We start from the raw sequence: 24188 nt of genomic DNA, 5'->3' as shown, positions 1-24188 counted from the left end.
CAGGGATCTAGGACCACCTCTTACCAGACAGCTGGTAATCGGTTCATTTTAACTCCACACCATTGCTCATTTTAACCCTAAACACTAGTGACTAGTAGACTATAAAAAGTATACATAATAGAAATATAAAAAAAAAAAAAAAAGGTGAAATAGAGGTGCAGTTTACAGTCCAATAAGGCCTGTGCGTGGAGAAGGCTGCCTAAGCATGTTCTCTGGTTCATATAAATAAAGTTTATTTAAAAAAAATAAAAAATATTGTGAGCACACCTACCTGGACCATAACACAATGAATGTGACCACAGAGTTCTATGTGGGCTTTCCTGACCCTTGAATCCTAATTTAAGGGTAAATTACTGCCCAATATACGTGTTAACTGAAAGAAAATACGATATGTTGAGGCAATTCTATTTGGACTATAATGGAAAATTCCTTTAAATTGGTAATAGTGGTATTTTACACATTTACTGAGCTTTAAGGCCCCTTGCAGATGAGCGTGAAGCGAACGCATTGCGCCCGCATTAAATCCGGACCCATTTATTTCAGCGGGTCTGTGTACATGAGTGTTGGTTTTGACGCATCACTCAGAAAATCGCAGCATGTTCTATATTCTGTGATTTTCACGCAACGCTGGCCCCATAGAAGCGAATGGGGCTGCGTGAAAATCGCACTGCATCCGCAAGCAAGTGCGGATGTGATGCGTTTTTCACGGATGGTTGCTAAGAGAAGTTGTTTTTATCACGCGCATGCAAAATGCATTAAATTGCATTGCACCCGCGCGATAAAAACTGAACGCGATCGCAGACAAAACTGAATAAACTTGCTCGCGAAATCACGCATTTTTCACTGGACGCATCCGCAACACATCCGGACCAAATCTGCTCACGCTCTTCTGCAAGGGGCCTAACAGTTTCCGGTTTGTCTGAAATTTAACAGCTCTTTGTTGCTGGATGGCAGCCTGGGCAGATTATCATCTTTCAGCAAACACCTGGGATGTCCTCATGGGAGGTCAGTGATCGGAGGGGGATTATACCAACCGCCTCATGGCTATCACATAACTGATGATGCAGCATTAAGCATCTCTTCCACTAAAGCTATGGTAGATGCTGGCTGTCACCCAACACGGCACAGATCAAGATTCTACATCACAGAGATAGGTAGTGAGGCTGGGCAGAGGTTGGGATCGGAGTAATTTACATGTAAAGAAGCAGTATGAAAATGTTACACACGAGCATGAAAACTTAGAAAGGACCCATGCTGAATCCATGAAATAAAGTTTAATTATGTGGATTGTTTTTGCATAGTATTATATATTCTTAAAATACTGCTTTCTATGTAAATTAATAAAACTACTATAATACTGCCTCCCTATGTACAAGAATATAACTACTATAATACTGCTCCTATGTACAAGAATATAACTACTGTAATACTGCCTCCTATGTACAAGAATATAACTACTATAATACTGCTCCTATGTACAAGAATATAACTACTATAATACTGGTCCTATGTACAAGAATATAACTACTATAATACTGCTCCTATGTACAAGAATATAACTACTATAATACTGCCTATGTGCAAGAATATAACTACTATAATACTGCCTATGTACAAGAATATAACTGCTATAATACTGCTCCTATGTACAAGAATATAACTACTATAATACTGCTCCTATGTACAAGAATATAACTACTATAATACTGCTCCTATGTACAAGAATATAACTACTATAATACTACTCCTATGTACAAGAATATAACTACTATAATACTGCCTCCTATGTACAAGAATATAACTACTATAATACTGCTCCTATGTACAAGAATATAACTACTATAATACTGCTCCTATGTACAAGAATATAACTACTATAATACTGCTCCTATGTACAAGAATATAACTACTATAATACTACTCCTATGTACAAGAATATAACTACTATAATACTGCCTCCTATGTACAAGAATATAACTACTATAATACTACTCCTATGTACCAGAATATAACTACTATAATACTGCTCCTATGTACAAGAATATAACTACTATAATACTGCTCCTATGTACAAGAATATAACTACTATAATACTGCTCCTATGTACAAGAATATAACTGCTATAATACTGCTCCTATGTACAAGAATATAACTACTATAATACTGCTCCTATGTACAAGAATATTACTACTATAATACTGCTCCTATGGACAAGAATATAATTACTATAATACTGCCCCTATGTACAAGAATATAACTACTATAATACTGCCCCTATTTACAAGAATATAATTACTATAATACTGCCCCTATGTACAAGAATATAACTACTATAATACTGCCCCTATTTACAAGAATATAACTACTATAATACTGCTCCTATGTACAAGAATATTACTACTATAATACTGCTCCTATGTACAAGAATATAACTACTATAATACTGCTCCTATGTACAAGAATATTACTACTATAATACTGCTCCTATGGACAAGAATATAATTACTATAATACTGCCCCTATGTACAAGAATATAACTACTATAATACTGCCCCTATTTACAAGAATATAACTACTATAATACTGCCCCTATGTACAAGAATATAACTACTATAATACTGCCTCCTATGTACAAGAATATAACTACTATAATACTGCCTCCTATGTACAAGAATATAACTACTATAATACTGCCCCTATGTACAAGAATATAACTACTATAATACTGCCCCTATGTACAAGAATATAACTAATATTATTGTACAAAGGAGGCAGTATTATAGAACTACTATAATACTGCTCCTATGTACAATAATATAACTACTATAATACTGCTCCTATGTATAAGAATGTAAAGAACACAGTTTCCTATGGACAAGTAGTGCAACATTGTTTGCCCTTCTCATTCTATTGACGCCAGTTTATCCACACCCAACATAATCCTGACATTGAAATAATAAAAGACTAAAAAAAAAAACCCACAGAAAACAATTTCCCTGTAATTATGGGCTACAAGCCAGTGTCTATAAATGCCGGGCACACAAGGCTTAGTAACCGGAGGCCTCTCATGAAATCCATTGCAGTATCATGAAAAATAATACAGTACTAGAGCCGGGAAAGACAATACCAAAACAATCATCATATTTCTCGGATTCATAATTGAAAGTATCAGTCTCTGCCTCACTTTCGGCATTGATCTGCAGTCGTCCCCCCCCCCAGCTCGGATTCACTAAAGACCTATTACAAACCTGCTATTTAGAGCTCAATAGCTGAAATCTGAGAGCAGTCATCGCTTGTCACTTTAGATCAGGTATCGATCCTACCCAATGACAGTCCCCCCACACACCCTAACCCGTCAGATACATAAGCGCCCACTTCATTCTGTCTCCTATAATACCCATAAATTAGAGACGCATATAATTTATACTACTATTTCGATCAGCAACAAACACCTACGCGCTAAATAGAAATTGTCACTGAAGCCGTGTCATCTCTGGTTTAACGATCAGCAAAACAAATAAAATGGCGAATTAGGAAAAAAATAAAAAAATTAAAAAAAGTCGGAAAAAAAAAGAAAAATTTTAATATAAAAAGTCTGAAAAAAAATCACTTCCTTTCTCGATAACTTGATGCATGAAATGACAAAAAAAGTCTGCTTGTAAAAAAGGTTTAAAAAACACAAACAATGTTAAAAAAAATAAATAAAGAAAATCAGGAATGAAAACGATCACCGATGCAGCACAGAGCAGGAGAGGACAATCATTTCCATCTGCAGTCGTGTGCCGTTCTCAGTACTTCTCTCAGCTGGGTTAAATGCCAGATCTATATTGAGACTTTGCTTTCCTGCTATGCAGAGGCTTCCTGGCGACAGCATGTGCTGAGCACGCCACAATCCCACTCGTGGTCCCACCGCAAGACGCCTTAACACGTTCCGCTCAGATACGGAGTGAAAGACGCCAACCTGCTGCAGACAATATGGCCGGGTTGTAATGCCAATCACTAAACCCTCGAAGGAACTGTCGTCTCAGAGATCACAAAGGCAAAATTAAAGCAGAAAACACATGCAAACTACCAACGGTATACCGCCATTCTATGCTTTTGCCGGATCATTTTAATCCGGCACCAACAATTAGAGTCAAAACTCGGGAAACACCCACACATAATGATATCCACCTTCACAAGCAATCTTTTCATTCTCTTAAAGGGTTTATCCAAGACTAAAAAAATGTTCCCCATATGCCCGGGCCCCTCACACTAAGTATACTTACCTAGCTCCCCACGCCGCTCCTAGTTCCCGCACCGCACCGCCGCTGCTGCCTCTCCCCGTGAAAACATCCGGTGTCGGGTGGAGCAGCCAATGGCATGCGGGCCGGGGACGAGCCTCCCTAGCGTCACCCGCAGGAGCGGCGCAGGGAACCAGGTAAGTATATTCAGCGTCAGGGGCCTGGGCATATGGGGAAATTTTTTTAGTCTTTGCCCCCCTTAAGGTATAAAATTTTAAAAGAAGCAGGTTGTGATAAAAAAATAAAAATAAAAAAAAAGTTTAACTGTTTACAACTAAAGTCTATGGGTCTCCATGGTAACAGACTACAAACAAACCCTGTGTACTCTGATCCCGCAGTCGTGTTTCCTTCAGTCTGTCCTCGATATCTGGCTGACCAACCAAATGCAAAAAAGCATAAGACTGCAAGACAGCAGGACTACGTTATGCAGAGTTTGTTATCTGTTACCATGGATACTCACAGTTCTGCATAGGGGATGTAAAAGCAAGACCTACTTCAAAGCCGATTCATTTTTAACTATACATTCATTGGGGCAATAAAAAAATTGGGGCATGACTTAGATTGATGGGTTATGCTCTTTGACTTTTGAGGAGAACAGACAGAGAAGATCAGCTGCAAATTATTGTCTATCCAGTAGTGGGAAACTTCAACACTTTATAAAGAAAACCCAAAAGTCAACACAAATGTATAATTTTATCAAAAGAAGTCAGTAGTTTACAATAAAGCATGTTTTTGGCAGTACACAACTTGATCACTAGGGGCACCGTTTCATTGAAATCTTTGTTTTTTCAACCTAAAGTCATCAGTCCATAAACTAAAATGTAAAAATAAAAAAGGAGGGCTGCTAATACATTCCGCACTAATGTGATCATGGAGGAAGGCAGCTTTCTGGAATTCCTGTGAGTAGATATCCAAAGGAAAGTAACCGGGAACAGACAGGTCACAAAACATATTCTAATTTTTTCAAACCAGCACTTGAATCTGAATACTTTTGTAATTGCATGTAATTAAAAAAAAATTGTATAGCCACTGAGTTATTCAATACAATGTATCTGTATAGCGCCACCTGCTGTTTGTTCTTTTGCTTATTTCATTTGTCCGTCTCACTGGGCTGGTCGCAGGTGCTCAGTTTAAATCTATAACGGCCACCAGCCATATGTTCTGTTAAAAGCTGCGGCAGGTACAGGGAGAGAGCTGCAGCAGAAAGGACCCCCCCCCCCCCCTTCCCCTGAGCTGCCAGGCTGAAGATAATCTAGCAGAACAGTTGGAGCAGAGAAGGTGGAGAGGTACAGGGCTGGTTCTAACTTTGCTATAAAGAGATTGTCATGTATGTACTTTATGAGGTCAGATTTTCATTTTGTTGTTTTTACGTCAGTCATGGCATAACCCCTTTAAATGGCATCTCTCCTTACCGCCACTCACCACAATGGCCTCTGCCGGAGCGGTAATGGATTGAATCTTTGATATTGCATATTACTGGAGTAAAAACCCATCATGCAAATACATATCCCAGGATCTGTGCAACTGGCAGCGACTAAAGCGGGGACGTGACAGACTATTTAGGCGATGAGAACAAAAGAGGTGGAAAAAAAAAAAAGAAAGAAATTTACTCCCCCCCCCCAATCAGTCAGACTGATAAATGCATTGTTCTCGTGAGCCCACACCTGTCACAGGAAGAATGAGAAGTGACAGCCGCTCCAGCTTTCCGGCACATCCCAGATCTGATTAGCGGAGACGCTCGGTGCCACTTACCTTAAAAATCAACTGTTTTGTTCCCTTTAAAAAAAAAAAAAGGGGAATACTAAAAAGCCTATTTTCTATGATTCATCCAAAAGTATCTGCGAGGAGGGACTGTCAGCGGAAACACCAAACCCTATAAAGGTGGATGGCTGGAACGAGAGAAACACTGACTCTACACCTTTAGTGCCATGCAGTTCTTGGTTATCAGGCGATCTAACCGACCCGGGCCCCCATGATCCCTACTCTATGCCACATATCTCCAGTGCAGAGAACCTCTGCATCCACCGGTGTGACTGCTATCAGCCACTCAGCCTTTAAAAGTGAGGTCTGAAGTGCCTCGCGCCTCACTAATATCATCAGTTTTCACAAATATGCGCACACAATTTGACGACGCCAATATACGGAAACCTGAAACCAATGTCATACCTATACAAAGTCCTCAAACATGACAAAGGCGGAGGATTTTGCATGCGGCCGAACTGCTACAATCATGCAAATCCGGCTTCTCAAGCAAATGATGGGAGTGATCGTCGGACAGCGCACTGTCCCCTATAACAAGGCGCCTCAAAGCAAGTGCACTGCGGCACGCTTACCTTCTTCAACCTGCCGCTGCGAGTACCGGCGAAAACCACGGTGTGTCCTCGGTAGTCGTAGGCCGCCACTGATGTCATACCATCCTCCTTATCCACGAAAAGCGGCATCCCTTCGATGGTGACCGTCCCTCCGAGAGGCTGATTAAAATCCTGACCGCAGAAATTGTCATCGATCTGCAGGGGCTGAAGGGAGGAAAAAAGGAAATTGGCGTTAGAAACAGACTTTGCTTTAAATTCCGCAATGTATTCAAGATATCTGCTTGCTGTCAGTGAATGAATTTTTTATTATTTTTTTTAAGCTGAAACTGGTACAAACATAAGGTTAGATGAACATCGATTGGCAGTGGGTTCACACACTGCTACATGTTTCAGATCGAAATCAGCGACAGGCCGCAAAATCAGCCTGGAAATTTTCAGCTGCATGTGAATGAGGTTTGGGGAAACTGAATGAGGTTTTGCTTGCAAAAGATTGTCTACACTGGATTCCGTTGCAACAAAACCTCAGCTGCGACATGTATTACTGAGTATCAGCCACTAACCAGATTTTTGCGAAGGTATTTTAGGAATCTGTTTTTTCGCTCCCTTTAAATTCTGACATCACAGAGGTAAGCGCTCAGTTCAGTCACGTGTGACTAAGAGCTACTGGCCTCATAAGCTCCTCCCCTTTTCTAGGGTCATGTGACAAATACGTCCCAGCCGCCATAATACCAGAGAAGCGGGAAGCGTGCTAATTTTAAATGCAACAGCATAAACTAGTCCATGAAAAACGACAGATGTAGCGGTGCCGAGTTTGTTATTTGGTACAACCCCTTTAAATGGCTTCTAGAGTAAACTTAGAATAAACCGTGCAGCAGGGGCGTTCAGTAAATGGAGCCGATGATGTAAAATTTCCAACAGAATTAACCCCGTTAGTGATCTGACTGTAAAATAATAATTATATCAGCCATTTTAGTACCACAATGGCTCCCCGCAGAGATCTGAAATTGGCTTACAGATAGGAAACCCAGGGTACGTAATAAAACAGTCATTTCCTATTTCTGCCCATTTCTCCTTAGCAGAAGGCCGTAATGAGGGGAAAACTGCGACTAGAGAAGCTGCTCAATTAATGGCTTCATAAGTGACCACTAATTTACAGCCCGGAGGTAAACACTGAAGGGTGTCCTTTTGAGTTTTTATATAAATAAAGTTCATTCAATGGGCCTCAGCTGCTAAATGGCCATGTTGTCCATAGCAACCAACCACAGCGCAGCTTTCATTTTTCCACTGCAGAGTACGAAGTGAAAGCCGAGCTCTGATTGGTTGCTATGGGAAACGCTACCACATCCACAGGACAAAGGCAAAAGTATGCGTTGCCATATACCAATCAGAATGCAGCTGTCATTTTTCAGAGAGCTATTGGAAAATGAAACCCATGACTTGATTGGTTGCTATGAAAACCATACCACAGTACAAGGGAAGTGTCTTTGCGCTGTCCCATAGTAACCAGTCAGAATCCAACTTTTCAGAAGGCCTTTAGACAATTAAACTGGTTGCTACAGGCAACACTAGGTTTAATTAATCTTCCCTATAGAACAAATGGTAACTACTGCCATATTAAAAAGTAATTGGTGCAATCAGTTTCCATAATAATCTGTGGAAGATACAGACTCCTGGTGGATCCAAGGATCTGCTCTCGAGCACGGCATGAGAGCGGATTTACTAAAGCAAAATGCCCCAGAAACCTGCCACAAACTGCCCCGTGAAAGTGGCATACACGGCCTGCACCGCAATGATCCATTTTTATGTATTAGTTACACCACCCTCAACAGTTGTTTTAGGCCTCGTGCACGCAACCGTATCTGCAAATCGTGGATCCTCAGAATACGGATGTGTGCCGCCCGCATTTTATTTGCAGAACTGTTGCCTTCAATGGGTCAGTGGTCTGCATTTTGCGGAAACAGTCTATCTTTTAGCAGATCGGAGATATGGATGGAAAAAACCCACAAGTCATCCGTGTGTTCCGCAAAAAGGATGACCACAAGAAATGTGGATGCAAGACGGAACGCATTCGTATTGTGCGGATCCACGATTTGCGGACGGCAAAACAGATACGGTCATGTGTCTGGGGCCTTGATATAAAATATTGCTGTGAAGAAGTCTACCCAAGATGGGCACACTTATTTAGGCTACACCCCCGGCACAGTCCAAATCTGTCCAAGGACTCCCACTTATGGGTGGGGTTTACATAAGCCCAACGCATCTTCGGGTCAGGCTAAGCCCTAATCGGCAGGATGGTCTCTGAAAATTTTGTACAATCCAGGCAAATTCAGTACTTTTTGCAACAACAGATGGGTCCTAAGGAAGAGAAAAGTTGCAGCAAGCTCATCAAGCAGTGCGCACCATTGTGATAAATTTGGCGCAGTCTTGGCCCGTCTGATCTCGTCTCATGCTGTCTAATTTTAGGACTGCATTGGTAATTCTGTCGCAGTGTGCATTTGCAATTACAGCAAAAAAATTAAAAATAAATAAAAATCCTCACCAAAAAATTCTAGTTGTCACATCAGGGGTTAATTTGGGCATCTACGGTCGGTTTAACACCTGCGCCGAAGTTCAAAGCACCGCTCCCTCAATGTGAAGAGAAATTAGGGCTCAACAAAGACCCACTAATCACAAGCTGGATTTTTTTTTCTTTTTTAAACAATATATTTCTGTGATAAAAGGAGGCAGCGAGGCGTTCCGGGCGCGGGGAGTGTCTGCTGGGAGAGGGCAGATGGCAGGTGTCAAGGTTAACACTGAAAAGCCTCCAATCTGAATATGAAAAAAGAACACACGGCCCAAGTGATGCGTGGAAAATGACAGCTCCCACGCTGGTTGTCACCCGGCTGTCCCAGAGCTCGGAACAACGATCCAGCATCATCATAGCCAACTTTCTGGCGGAAAAAAGGGAGTGTCCTCGCAGACTGCCCGAAAAGATGCCCCATCAACTGGACTAAATACCTCTCTATGTTCCTGCAGACCACTTCACTCCCAGGTCCTGCTACACACAACGTCCTGACCTCAGGAACAGCATCCTGACATCATATGCGGCAGAACCTGGAAGTAAAGGGCTGCAGGACCATTAAGACGTGAGGATTTGTACAGAATGGTTAATTTAGGGAGCCTGGTCTGGGGTCTGCATTAGTTTAAAGGGCCTGTATTAGCGTATTAGTTAAGGAGGGCTTTCTGGGGTCTGTATTAGTTTAAGGGGTCTAGTCTGGGGTCTGTATAAGGTAAAGGTGTCTATTCTGGGACCTGTATAAGTTTAGTGGGTCTGGTCTAGAACCTGAATTAGTTTAGAGGGCCTGGTCTAGGGTGTGTAACTATATAGGATGTTTGGTCTAGGGTCTGTATTAGTTTAGGTGGTCTGGTTTGGAGTCTATATTAGTTTTGGGCGATTGATCATGGGTCCGTGTTAGTTTAAGGAATCTAGTCTGGGGTCTGCATTAGTTTAGGTCTGGTCTGGGGTGTATATTGGGGGTCTAGTCTGAGACCTGTATACATTTAAGGGTTCTGATCTACGGTCTGTATTAGTTTACGGTGTATGGTCTGGGGTATGTATTAGTTTAGTGCAGGCATGTCCAAACTGCGGCCCTCCAGCTGTTGCAAAACTACAACTCCCAGCATGCCTGAATAGCTTACAGCTATTAGGGCATGCTGGGAGTTGTAGTTTTGCAACAGCTGGAGTGCCGCAGTTTGGACATGCCTGGTTTAGTGGATCTAGGGTCTGTATTAATTTAGGGGGTCGGGCCTATGGTCTCTATTAGTTTACTGTATAGGGTGCTTGGTCTGGGGTATGTATTAGTTTAGTGGGTCTGTATGCATTCATTTAGGTTGTCTGGTGTAGAGCCTGCATTTATTTAGGGGATCTAGTCTGGAGCCTATAATAGGTTAGTGGATCTTATCAGGGGTATGTACTTGTTTAGGACCTGGTCTGGTGGTGTATTATTTTAGGAATTGTGGTCTGTATTAGCTTATGGTTATCTGGTCGGGGTCTGTATTAGTTTTAGGCTATCTGGTCTGGAGTTTGTATTAGGTTAAAAGGGTCTGGTCTAAGGTCTGATTTAGTTTAGGTCATCTGTATTCATTTTGGAATGTGATGAGGGTACCATGGAACTACGTACGATTGCGGACCTGTTCTTGATACACAAATGTAATTTAATCATTACCCATCAAGAAACTGTAAACCATTCAGAGTCACACAGACACCATTATTATAGCTGGGGATGCAAGACAAAATTCAGAAAGGGTTAAACCATTCTGGCTTCGCTGCCCCTTTATTTCACCGGATGAGCCAGTCCAACTCTGCCCAGCTGCTCTGCCTGCCGGCTTGGCTAATATTTATCATGGCTGCTGCAGCGGAGTGCCAGGTTGCACGGGGCCCACTTGTTCCCAGACTATTTTTGTGCATGATACAAAGGACTATCTGGCAGGTGCAACCGGGAAGAAGGGAGCGGAGGGGAAACTTGGCTTCACCCAGAGGGACAGCAAATTACGCAGCTTGTGAAAGAGCAAATGATAATATTTAGTGCTGCAATACTCTGCTTTCAGCGGCGGGGATATAATGCGTGACTGTGGATCGGAGCTCTGCACACAGCAAAAGTGCTGATAATGAAGCACTCTGGCCAGAGGGAGAAATGTCAGCGCTGCCTGCCAATAGGGATGGCAATGTCCCCTGTAACGCCATTTACTCAGCTTCCAGATCGATGCATTGCGGTACAGTAAATCCCTGATGTGGCGGCACAAGAATAACCAGCATCTCCCCCCATAATTAATGTATACACGCCTATATCTCCTGCAAATACAAGACCAGAGACGTCCTCCTCTGCCACTGGGCGGGAACCACTCATAGGGCCATTACCGTGCCCACAGACCCCGAACACGATATCAATCTCATCTGCTGCAAACTGCATAGCCGTGTCAGTACTTTACATTCATGAATCAGGATGTGCAGGATGAACATTGCTGTAGACCCCGTCCAAAATGCAATGGCAAACACAGACATAAATGAATTTACGAGAATATTTTATCATTTGGTGATTAGCATCAGTAAGCAACGTGACTATCCAAAAAATCTGGAGGTATTCGGAGTGCCCCTTTAAGTACATTCATGAATCAGGAAGCACAGGATGAACAATGCTCTAGTTCCCTCCATATGCCATTAAAATCACGGACGTAAATGAATATAAGAGAATTTTTTTTATTATTATTTACCATCAGTAAGCAACGTGACTACCAACTCATCTGGGAGCAGTTGGAGTGTCCCTTTAAGGGAAGCATGATGTATCACAGCAATGGGCAGACGACTTTCTTTGCAAGATGTGCTAGCATTGCAGACAGGGAGGAGAGGACGGCACACTACACTAGGCCTGGCAGCCATCCACGGATCCATCCTGCCATTAAGTGCTCTGCGACCGTATTAATACTGGGACACAGGCAGAAGTGGAGACGTCGTCACGCTTCATACATGACCCCCCCCCCCCCCCCCCCCCGGAGTGATCTGTGTGAGAGCAAAATCAAAGGGGCTCAACCTAGGGTACATGAGGAAAAGTAGAAGCCTGGCGTAAGGAAAGTAATCCATGGGGTATCAATGACATCATCAGGCTGCACCCAGGACAATCCTACAAAGATGACATAATCAAGGGCCAAGTATGCACTAAACATAGGGGTGCAAGTGCACTGTAACTGGGGCCCCAAGCCATTACATGCAATACAGACTGAATTTGCATTGGGGCCCTTGGGCCTCCAGTGACATCTCCACACTCCGCGACTGCTTTCATGGGTACTACTCATGGCACAAAAGTTCATCATCCAGGACTTCATGTTCCGCATGTGTCACCACGCTCCGGCGCAACCTCTCCACACCGCCAAAAAACCCTGCAGTACCGCTCAGAGAGGAGTTAATATTCCACAGTGCTCCCGCTCCAGCAGAGCCTCCGAGCGACACAAGCTCATCCAGTCGGCGTTAAAAGGGGATGGCAGGAATGGAGTAGGGAGCTGGGAGGTGCGGTGATCCGTGAAATCACTTTATATCACTGCCACCAAGGGATGATAGATGTTGCCACAACAACCACTGCTCCCGTCGGGGCCCCCTGATTGGCACTTCAAAGGGATTTAGGGAATGTGACTATTCGGCGGGGGAGCAGAGCGATTGGGCAATGCCAAAGGGTTAACATCAAAGTTCAATGCACTAAATACAAATAGGAAGACGACAAATAGAAGAGGAAAAAATATTAACACTCAACGGGCCACAAAGCTCTGGATAACGACCCTCTGAAATAAACAAGTGGAATTTTTTATATAATAGGAGGTGGGCGGGACTGTGACAACCTATTATTCACCATCACAGCTGGCCAGACAAGAGGGATCACTCCCGACCTCCAACAAGTGAATTAAAGAGGTTCATTAAAACATGGCCGCCAACTACCAAAAACATCATCACACCTGTCCCTCACAATACTTGCTTAAAGGGGTTCTCCCACAAAAAATATTCTGAAGTTTTCAAACCAACGCCTGGATTGGAATACTTTTCTAATTGCATTAAATTTTTTTTTTTTTATTTATAGCCAGTGAGCTATTCAATAAAATGCGCCACCTGCTGTTTCCTCTTTTTCTAATTTCTCTGTCCTGCTCACAGGCGGAAGCACATGCTCAGTCCCATCCTTCAACTGCCACCAGTTGCAGCAAGGTGGTCACATGTCACATCTGTGACAGGTCTCAGAAGGTCTGAAAGATTATCTACGCATTAGTGATCTGAGAGCCTCTTTTGGTTTCACTTTGTCTGTGTGTTGCTGGTATGTCCACACCTCCGGTTCAGGTGTGGATCATGTGACCTTTTCCTCACCCTATTTAGTCTAACTTTTTCCATCACTCCTTGCTTGGGATAGCATAATTTTGTCTTGAAAGAGCTGGAGTGTGGTTCGTGTTGAAGTCCTGTTCATCCATCATCCTCTGAAGTTAAGTGTTCCGCTTGTCGTGTTTTGTATCCCCCCCCTCCCGGTTGTTTACTAGGCCTCAGTGAGACGCTAGTTCCTTCACCAGAAAAGGAACAGGTGGTCTCTGCCCTGTCATTATCTTTAGGGCATCTGAGGGTCACCAGGGTTTTCTAGGTTCCTGTGTATGGGCACCTCTACCATCGGGAGGTGCCCATACGGATAGGAGTTAGGGCCAGGAGCAGGATTTTATAGGTGGTGACCCTTTTCCTTCCCTAGCGGTGAGGCCTAGTGTCTTTCCCCTTCCTTCTTGTTGTCTTTTGGTGTTCTCCCCTACTACATCCGTGACCTCGCATCCATGAGAAAAGACATGCCCCCTAAGCTGCGATCTCTGGACTCATGTGAGGTACAGGGGCCGGTTGGAACTGTGAGATTGTCATGTACTTTAAATTATTCATGGTATAACCCCTTAAAATATTAGAAAAACATGGCTGCTGTACTCCAAAAATGGCTCAAAATCAGTCCATGGGTTGTGTCTAGTATTGCAACTTAGCTTCTTTGACAATAAGGTGGGATTCCCATCTGCTAAGGGGATAGTATATGATCGGAGGGGGGTCTCAACCCAGAGACGTCTACGGATCCAGAGTATGAAATGATTTGGCGCGCGCGGTCTTCCAACACACTGGCGCCCCGTCACCCTTTTAAGAATAACTCCACTCATGCGATGCAGCACCCTTAATTTTCAGGACCAGTAAGGGCCCCAGAGGTCAGGCACCTATACTCAGAGAGGTGACATATTCTAGTTTTATGCCATCCCTTAGGCCCCTTTCACACGAGCGAGTATTCCGCGCGGGTGCAATGCGTGATGCGAACGTATTGTGCCCGCACGGAATCCGGACCCATTAATTTCAATGGGGCTGTGTACATGAGCATTTGTTTTCACGCATCACTTGAGCGTTACGTGAAAATCGCAGCATGTTCTATATTCTGCGTTTTTCACGCAATGCTGGCCCCATAGAAGTGAATGAGGTTGCGTGAAAATCGCATCGCATCCTCAAGCAAGTGCGGATGCGATGCGTTTTTTCACGGATGGTTGCTAAGAGATGTTTGTACACCTTCAGTTTTTTTATCATGCGCGTGCAAAACGCATTAAATCGCATTGCACCTGCGCGATAAAAACTGAACGTGATCGCATACAAAACTGAATAACCTTGCTTGCGAAATCGCGCATTTTTCACTGAACGCATCCAGACCTAATCCGCTAATCTATTTATTTTTTTCATAGCATTTTACTCATTTTGGGCTAAAATTATTTTTTCAATGTTCAGCCATCTCCGATATAAAAATCAGTCTGTTTGCCAGCTGTCAGTTTTCTTTGAATCCCATCACTCAGTATCGCTTATTTTTTTATCAAGCTGATAAGATTATGGTTTAAATAAGTGTTTGAGGTCAGGAGATCAGAGATAAAAGCTACACATGAGCTGTCAGATGATAGGATTCAAAGAAAACAAACTGTGACAGCCTGCAAACAGACAGATTTTTAACCCTTGTAACTCAGAAATGGCCGAGAGACTCATGCATGCTCTGCGGGTTCTAGCGGCAGACGTACGGTACGTGATCCCACAAGTGGCTGCCGCATGTGATCGCGGCGCAACCTGGATAACCCATTTAAGTTGGCCAATATCAGTAGGAGGGCAGACTGGCTGCTGGAAACCTTTAATATTTCCGAGGAATGAGGACATCTTCCTTGAGGACGTACATACCCATATACACTGGACTGCAGAACGCTATGGGATTCGCCAACAAATAGAGCAACTTCAATACATTCATTGCTGCAGAGAGAATTGGGGGAGTGGAGGTGACAACTGTAGTGAACACATTTCTGACTCAGAAAAATGGTTGTCACACTCCCAGATGATGAAGCCGTTGGACAGCGCAAGTTAAACGCTAAGGCCTCTTTCACAGGAGGGTGACGGATTACCTCCGGATGCGTTCAGTGAAACTCGCACCATTTTGCAAGCAAGTTTAGTCAGTTTTGTCTGCAATTGTGTTCAGTTTTTTCTGCGCGAGTGCAATGCGTTTTGATGAGTTTATAAAAAAAACTGAAGGTTTACAAACACCATCTCTTATCAACCATCAGTGAAAAACTCATTGCATCCGCACTTGCTTCCGGATGTAAAGCGTTTTTCATTGAAGCCCCATTCACTTCTATGGGGCCAGGGCTGCGTGAAAAACTCAGAATATAGAACATGCTGCGTTTTTCACGCAACGCAGAACTGATGAGTGAAAAAAAAAAAACGCTCATATACACAGACACATTGAAATAAATGGGTCAGGATTCAGTGCGGGTGCTATGCGTTCATGTCACGCATTGCACCCGTGCGGAAAACTCGCTCGTGCAAAAGGGGCCTAAGGCCCCCTTCACACAGGCGTTGCGGATGAGGGCCAGATGCGTTCAGGGTGCATTGTGGAAAACCCGCGCGAGTAGGCACGCAATTGCAGTCATTTTTGTCTGCGATTGCGTTCGGATGTTTAGTATTTTCCACGCGAGTGAAATGCGTTTTGCACGCGTGTGAGAAAAAACTAAATGTTGTACCCAGGCCTGGACTTCTTCACTCAAGTTCGGGTTAGGTGTTGTGTAGATTTTATTATTTTCCCTTATAAAGGGAAAATAACAGCATTGTTAATACAGAATGCCAAGTAAACTGTGCCTTGAGGGGTGAAAAAAATAAAAAAATTTACTCACCTCATCCACTTTATTGCGCAGCCGGCATAGTCTTCTTTCTTCTTCTTTCAGGACCTGCAAAAGGACCTTTGATGACGTAATCGCGCTTACCATGTGGTGACGTCAGCGCAGGTCCTTCTGAATGAAGATAGAAGATCCTGCCATGTGGTGAGCGCGCTGACGTCAGTGCAGGTCCTGCTATCTTCATTTAGCAGGACCTGCACTGACGTCACCACGCTCACCACATGGCAAGATCTTCTATCTTCATTCAGAAGGACCTGCGCTAACGTCACCACGTGGTGAGCGCGATTACGTCATCAAAGGTCATTTTGTAGGTCCTGAAAGAAGAAGAAAGAAGACAATGCCGGCTGCGCGAACACGTGGAGGAGGCGAGTTATGTTTTTATGATTTTTTAACCCTCAATTGACATTATACTATGTATTCTGTATTAGGAATGCTATTATTTTCCCTTATAACCACGTTATAATGGAAAATAATAAAATCTACAGAACACCCAACCCAAACCCGAACTTCTGTGAAGAAGTCTGGGTGCCACATTCAGTTTTTTCTCACGCGTGTGCAAAACGCATTTGCGCGGAAAAATCTGAACAACAGAACGCAATCGCAGTCAAAACTGACTAAAATTGGGTGCCTACTCGCACGATTTTCCCCGAACGCACCTGCATCTCATCCGACCCTCACCCACGATGCCCGTGTGAAGGGGGTGTAACAGAAAATCTAAAACTGATCTGTCCCGGGGCGTCACATTTGCCGGCACACCTCACCGAGCGAACGTGCATCATCAGCTCCAAGCTGACTGTCTCCAGATTTCCCGCTCGCTCTCGGCTTCCAGACTGCGGCTGCTGTTTACTACTTTCCTGCTTTGTCTCAACAAACTCTCTGGGAAATGACAAATACAGCTGCACACCAGCAAAAAAAAAAAACCTCCACAGCAGCGAGCGCTTCCTCGCCGTCAATAAATAATTACACTGACAATTAGCTCATTAAAATCAAACCGCCTCGTTAGGGATTCTCGAGCTAAACATTTATACTCATTCTTTGCCATGGAGGTTTGGGGAACGCAGGGGGCTAAGGAGTTGAAGACGGGAGTGCAGGAAGGCCTCCTTAAAAGGTAACCCCACCCAGAAAAAAGACCGCCAATAATCTGCCGCGTATCATGTTTACAGTAGTGGTCGTTACATTGCGAATCAATGAGGGGTTGTCACAGCCGCGCCCCTTTTATGACCGTCGCTCAATGGCCATAGAATCCTGCAACAATGTGTACACTGAGAAGGATACAATGTTGCAGATTTACTAATCCTGTCTAATATTTGGACAGGTTACACCGGGCAGTCCGCCACACTTTTTGATGCAGTTTTTGAAGCCCAAATCAGGGGTGGATCATAAAAAGAGAATAATATAGATGCAACTTCTCCACTTTTTTCAATCTACTCCTGGTTTTGGCTTCAAACATGTAGCAGCAACCTAAGGGCTCATGCACACAAACATTTTTTTTCCGTTTCTGTTCCATTATTTTACAGGTACGTATACGGAACCATTCACTTTAATGGAGCTTGAAAAAAAAAAAAACGTAGTGACCGTGTGCATTCCGAGCCAGTATGTCCACATATTCGTTCCGCCAAAAAATAGAACATGTCCTATTCTTGTCTGTTTTGCGGACAAGGACAGGCATTGTTACAATGGATCCGCAAAATAAAACAGATGCAATGCGGATGTCACACTGATGTCATCCATTTATTTTTATTTTTTCGGATCGCAAAATACATATGGTCGTGTGAATAAGCCCTAAAGACGCAGCTAATTTTTCACAGGGGCTCTGGCTGGTCAATGAATTTGAGTTAATGTTAGACATTTTTGTCTAGACTTACCACTCCTATGGGTATGCTTGCTTTGTGCCAAAATTTTAGCGCAAGTTTAAGCCACACCCTTCCCCATAAAGTCACACCCCTCTGTTAAGCAAGACAAAAAAAATGTCTGAAACGCATAATTAAAACATCTATGCCAATTTTTTTTTTTGTACAAATTAAGCTAAAATTCTAGCTTAGTAAGGGCTCTTTCACACCTGCGTTCTTGTCTTCCGGCATAGAGTTCCGTCGTCGGGGCTCTATGCCGGAAGAATCCTGATCAGTTTTATCCTAATGCATTCTGAATGGAGAGAAATCCGTTCAGGATGCATCAGGATGTCTTCAGTTCAGGACCGGAACGTTTTTTGGCCGGAGAAAATACCGCAGCATGCTGCGCTTTTTGCTCCGGCCAAAAATCCTGAACACTTGCCGCAAGGCCGGATCCGGAATTAATGCCCATTGAAAGGCATTAATCCGGATCCGGCCTTAAGCTAAACGTCGTTTCGGCGCATTGCCGGATCCTACGTTTAGCTTTTTCTGAATGGTTACCATGGCTGCCGGGACGCTAAAGTCCTGGCAGCCATGGTAAAGTGTAGTGGGGAGCAGTATACTTACCGTCCGTGCGGCTCCCGGGGCGCTCCAGAGTGACGTCAGGGCGCCCCACGCGCATGGATGACGTGATCGCATGGACACGTCATCCATGCGCATGGGGCGCTCTGACGTCATTCTGGAGAGCCCCGGGAGCCGCACGGACTGTAAGTATACTGCTCCCCCGCTCCCCACTACTACTATGGCAACCAGGACTTTAATAGCGTCCTGGCTGCCATAGTAACACTGAACGCATTTTGAAGACGGATCCGTCTTCAAATGCTTTTAGTTCACTTGCGTTTTTCCGGATCCGGCGTGTAATTCCGGCAAGTGGAGTACACGCCAGATCCGGACAACGCAAGTGTGAAAGAGGCCTAAGGCTACTTTCACACTCGTGTTTTGTGCGGATCCTTTATGGATGGATCTATTCAGATAACACAACCGCATGCATCCGTTCAGAACGGATCCGTTTGCATTATCTTTAACATAGCCAAGACGGATCAGTCTGGAACAGCATTGAAAGTCAATGGAGGACGGATCCGTTTTCTATTGTGCCAGATTGCGTTAGAGAAAACTGATCCGTTCTCATTGACTTACATTGTGTGCCAGGCCGTTTGGCTCAGTTTCATCAGCAGCGTTTTGGTGTCAGTTTTCAACGTGGAATGGAGACGGAACGGAGGCAAGCTGATGCATTCTGAGCGGATACTTTTCCATTCAGAACGCATTAGAATGCGAACTGATCCGTTTTGGACCGCTTGAGAGGGCCCTGAACGGATCTCATAAACAGAAAGCCAAAACACCAGTGTGAAAGTAGACTAAGGCCTCATGCACACGGCCGTTGTTTTGGTCCACATCCGAGCCGCAGTTTTGGCGGCTCGGATGCGGACCCATTCACTTCAATGGGTCCGCAATAAAATGCGAACAGCACTCTGTGTGCTGTCCGCATCCGTTGCTCTGTTCCGTGGTCTGGTCTGCAAAAAAAAAAAAATAACCTGTCCCATTCTTGTCCGCGTTTCACGGACAAGAATAGGCAGTTATATTAATGGCTGTCCGTGCTGTTCTGCAAATTGCGGAATGCACATGGACGCCATCCGCGGTTTGCGGACCACAAAACACACAACAGTCGTGTGCATGAGGCCTAAATGTGCATTCCCTTCTCTTAAGGTTCGGCTACACGGTGATCGATGTCACGCCCAAGGATTGCAGTGCAGTGGTGCCAGCATAGAAATGAAAGGGTTAGCAGGGCGACTCGCACGTGTCCAGCGACCCCAGAATTGCAAAAACATTCAGTTTGTAGCTGAACCCTCAGGGTTCCAGGGTGTGACATGCTGTATATTATAACGGAATATAAAACCAGCGGTCGCAGGAAGCGTCGCCTCCTCTCAGGCCCCCGTGCAGATACAAGGATCTGTTTGGACGCTCCTCGGGCCCGGCCCTGCAGTCTTGTTTATATTCCCCCCACATACCCAGTACAAGTCCGCACACAGACCTCTCCACTGACTGCATTCTGCTTCCCACTAAGTCAACAAGCAGCCTGCGAAATATAGTCCCATTCATTATTTACATACAAAATGTGCTCGATATTGATACTGTGATATAACAGGTACGGCTCTCCTGCACCAGGGACACGTTGTAATAACTTAAAGGGGTTGTGTCACGTGGCATATTCTACAGTTTTCAAACCACCCCCTGGATCTGAATACTTTTGTAATTGCATGTCATTAAAAATGTATTATAGCCAGTGAGCTATTCACTCAAATGCATCCGTATAGCGCCACCTGCTGCTCGTTCTTATTTTTTTTGTCCGTCTCACCAAGCTGGTCGCACGCGCTCAGTTTAAATCTTCAACTGCCACCAGCCCTATGTTCTGTTAGAAGCTGTGGCAGTTACAGGGAGAGAGCTGTAGCAGAAAGGACACCCCCACTTGAGCTGCCAGGCTGAAATTAATCTAGCAGACCAATTGGACCAGTGCAATCTGGTCCCATGTGAGCTGCAGGTCATGTGCCTTATGATGTAAGGTTCCTTTAAAGGGAACTGTTCACTAGAAATATAGCAGGCACCATACCTTGTACGGCTAGCGCAGCTGGATGTAATGCCATTTACTATGATCTGTTACTACTTTTAATCCATATGCAAATGAGCAGTTAAGTGCACTAAGGGGGTGCCCAAGCCACTCTTGCTTCCTCTGCTAGCCCCCACCTGGTTCTTGATTAGGGCTAGGAGAGTTGACTAGCAGAAACCTGTCCCCGTCAATCAAGAAAAAGTGTGTGTAGCTGGAAGAGAAAGCAGGAGGAGAAAGGGTGCACGGAGTGGCATGGGCCCGCCCTCGGTGCACTTAACTGCTAATTTGCACATGGATAACCGGTCTTTTCTCCAGAATGAAGCAATGGATCGCCAAGTGAAATACATCATTACATCCAGCTGAGCTAGCCCTACAAGGCCGAAAGTCCCAGTGACCGGATTCCCTTTAAAGAAGGTCTTATAAAATAACTAAAGTCCCTTTAGTGGGCGTGCCAACCATTTAATATCTTACTTCAAGGCGTAGCTAGAATTGCTGGAACTTACAGTCCCAAAGTCTGAGGCTGCACTACTGAAATTCTAAAGATAAGAAATCCAATATCCATCAGATGCACCGTCAACATTGAGATCCAAGGGATGTCCTCACACGTGGCAGAATTTTCCGCCAGAAAATCTACAGAAGTTTTTTTTTTTTAAAGCTGTAGATTTTAAATTTTTGGGTGTGTGTGAATTATGGTGCGGGTTTTGTTGTGGATTTTTCCACTGCAGAATCAATTTCCCATTGAATTGCATGGAGAGATAAATCCGCAACAGAACACAGACAACTTTCCGCCCCATAGGATAACATTGGGGAAGTCTTGATGCTGTGGATTTTTCGGGCGGAATTTTCCAGACATCGCCAAATGCATCAATGTCTACATCCTGCGTGGTCTGGACAGTGGCAGACATGCCTGCATACATGTGGATACTGACGTAGATCAGGGATGCTCAACCTGCGGCCCTCCAGCTGTTGTAAAACTACAACTTCCAGCATGCCCTCCTGTGGGCGGATAGCTGTAGGCTGTCCGGGCATGCTGGGAGTTGTAGTTTTACAACAGCTGGAGGGCCGCATGTTGAGCATCCCTGACGTAGATAGTTCAAGCTGGAAATGTTCTGTATAATGGAGCTTACTATGGGACAAGTTCTCTATGAGGCACCAACAGCAGAATGCAGGCGTGCATTACAGCAGCTGATATTCTGTGAATGATGCTGCATACTTTCTCATGTACATTAGGTCTTAATAATAATGCAATGCAAATATACATCCCCTTTCCTATCAACTAAGTATTCATGCCGCCCCAACTTACTGTAAAAATGCATATATTTAGCAAGTGACCTGCAAAACGAGATCTGGCCTAATGCGGGTCTTCTGCCCGCGCTCGGCTCTCCCGTTCCCCCATCTTTCCGCCTTTCTGATTATTTTTTCCCTCCGCAGATTCCTTCCTTAGCTAATTTCCCAAGGGGGAGCCCGCTGAGTGACAACATAAAGTTAATAAATGATAATTAGTGCCAGGAGAGAGAGAGCGCCACACGGCTTTGGGTAAATCCTACAGACCTTACTAATGATGTCCTAGCAGGGGTGGATTAATCCCAAACCTGGAACCCTGAATGTCCCTTCCCCACTGACAAGTCATGGGGAGCAAAAACCAAACAAGCTGATCTTATTAACGAGCTGGAGAAGGAGCGTGTAAGCAGCGAGGCGGCCTGCTGTTAATTAGCTCTCTGTGCATCGGCGTGCATTATATATGCGCGGGCTAGTGCAGTTTACAGAACGCTTTTGTCACAAGTATCCATTTGGCGGTTAAGAGATCGGAACTGTGACAAAGGCGCGATGTAAAGGGGCCGGCACATTCCAGCGCATTTTCCTCGTTACCATGGACAAGTCTCTTTATTACGATCCTAAATTGCAAGAGCAGACGCACTGTGTAAGAAGGGCCCTACTGAGTACACTAAACCAGTTACCACTGCGTTACATGCTACGTTACAAAAGGGGAAATGTATTGACATCAGCCAAACCAGAGATTTCACGTCTGTAGACCCCCGTTTCCCAGGGTTCTCTGCCCCTCATCAGGGCAGGGCTGGGTGCTGGTTGGCTGGATGGATGAGAGGCATTGGAGACACAACACAAGGAAAACAGTTTCCAATTGAAGAGACACAGAGACTTATTTTGGAGCAATGCACCATGGGAAAAAAAAAATTATGCAAATGAACTCATACCAGCCGAACCGGAGATCTGCAGACGGCACAGTTTCGGGGTCCTTGCTCCTCATCAGTACAGAGCAGAGAACTAGTTGGATTGATGAGTATAATTATCAACCTTTGTGTCTGTAAAATTGGATAACGCCCATTTCTGGGCAGGGTTTACACAAGCCACGCCCCTTTTCCGGCCAAGGACAGTCCAAACTTGCCAGGACTGTTGACAACAACAACCGTTATGGCTCCTCATCAGGACAGCGCAGAATACGGATTCAATTGAGTAGTATAGTTACCAACATTTCTCATGGTAAAATTGGGTAACAACCCCTTCAGGGCAGGGTTTATCCAAACCATATCTTTTTCTGGCCAAGGACTGTCCAAAACCTGCCGGGACTGTTGGCACCAAACAGGGGACAACCAATATGGCTCCTCATTAGTACAGAGCGGAGTACTAGTTGGAGTGATGAGTATACTCGCCAACATTTCTGTTGATAAAATTGGGCAACACCCACTTCTCGGCAGGGTTTTACGCAAGCCCTACCCATTTTCGGCACAGGACAGTCCAAACCTGCTGGGACTGTTGACAACCAATATGGCAGTCATTATAATTTTGACAGTTCCAAATCACTAATTAAGACAAAAGGAGACTGGGAAGCATGGGCGACAAGCTCTGTAACGGCGGCCATATTTGTTGTCAACCAGCATTTTTTTCAGAACTTGATTGACGAGGACGATTTACATTTTATGGGGATCTTTATCTCATGCTGTCGTCAATACGTCTCGGAGAAGCCAGTGAGGCTGGCCATGTGAAGCAAAGGAAAGAAGAAAATGGCAGGGGAGACTATGTCCTCCCTGCCTCAAGGGTCCTAAATACTGTTCATCTGTATGGGGGTCGAGAGGGTGCCACCAGAACCATTAGGAATACAATTATTCATATCATTAAGAACCGCTGAAAAATGGGATTACTGGCTGACCCCCAAAAATTTGTATAATTTTTCATAAAAATCCCCATGTTGTCTTTTTATAGCTTCACGGTGGACACAGTTATCTCAACCCATGGAAAACCGCCAAAAAAACTCCTGCAAGGGCACTGGACACAGCCGTGAAATTCTCGAGAGGCTGCAGTTCTGATCGGGTTAACAGTCTACCAGCCTGTCGCAGCGTGCCAGGTCCGCCCCGGAGTACAAGGGCTC

At 44.4% G+C, this 24188-nt stretch overlaps 1 protein-coding gene across 3 annotated transcripts in view; it reads right to left on the bottom strand.

Annotated features, from left to right (window-relative positions):
* Positions 1-24188, bottom strand: part of PLXNA1 (plexin A1) — a 262601-nt gene that overhangs the window by 198181 nt on the left and 40232 nt on the right. For all 3 annotated transcript variants that reach the window (XM_044302494.1, XM_044302496.1, XM_044302495.1), the window contains exon 3: positions 6617-6799. In XM_044302494.1, the coding sequence (XP_044158429.1) occupies positions 6617-6799 (183 nt within the window). The remainder of the gene's footprint in view (positions 1-6616; positions 6800-24188) is intronic.

This window comes from Bufo gargarizans, chromosome 7 (assembly GCF_014858855.1).
Source record: "Bufo gargarizans isolate SCDJY-AF-19 chromosome 7, ASM1485885v1, whole genome shotgun sequence".
Classification (NCBI taxonomy): Eukaryota; Metazoa; Chordata; class Amphibia; order Anura; family Bufonidae; genus Bufo; species Bufo gargarizans.
The sequence above is the reverse complement of the archived record's forward strand: the minus strand, read 5'-3'. Positions and strand labels throughout refer to the sequence as shown.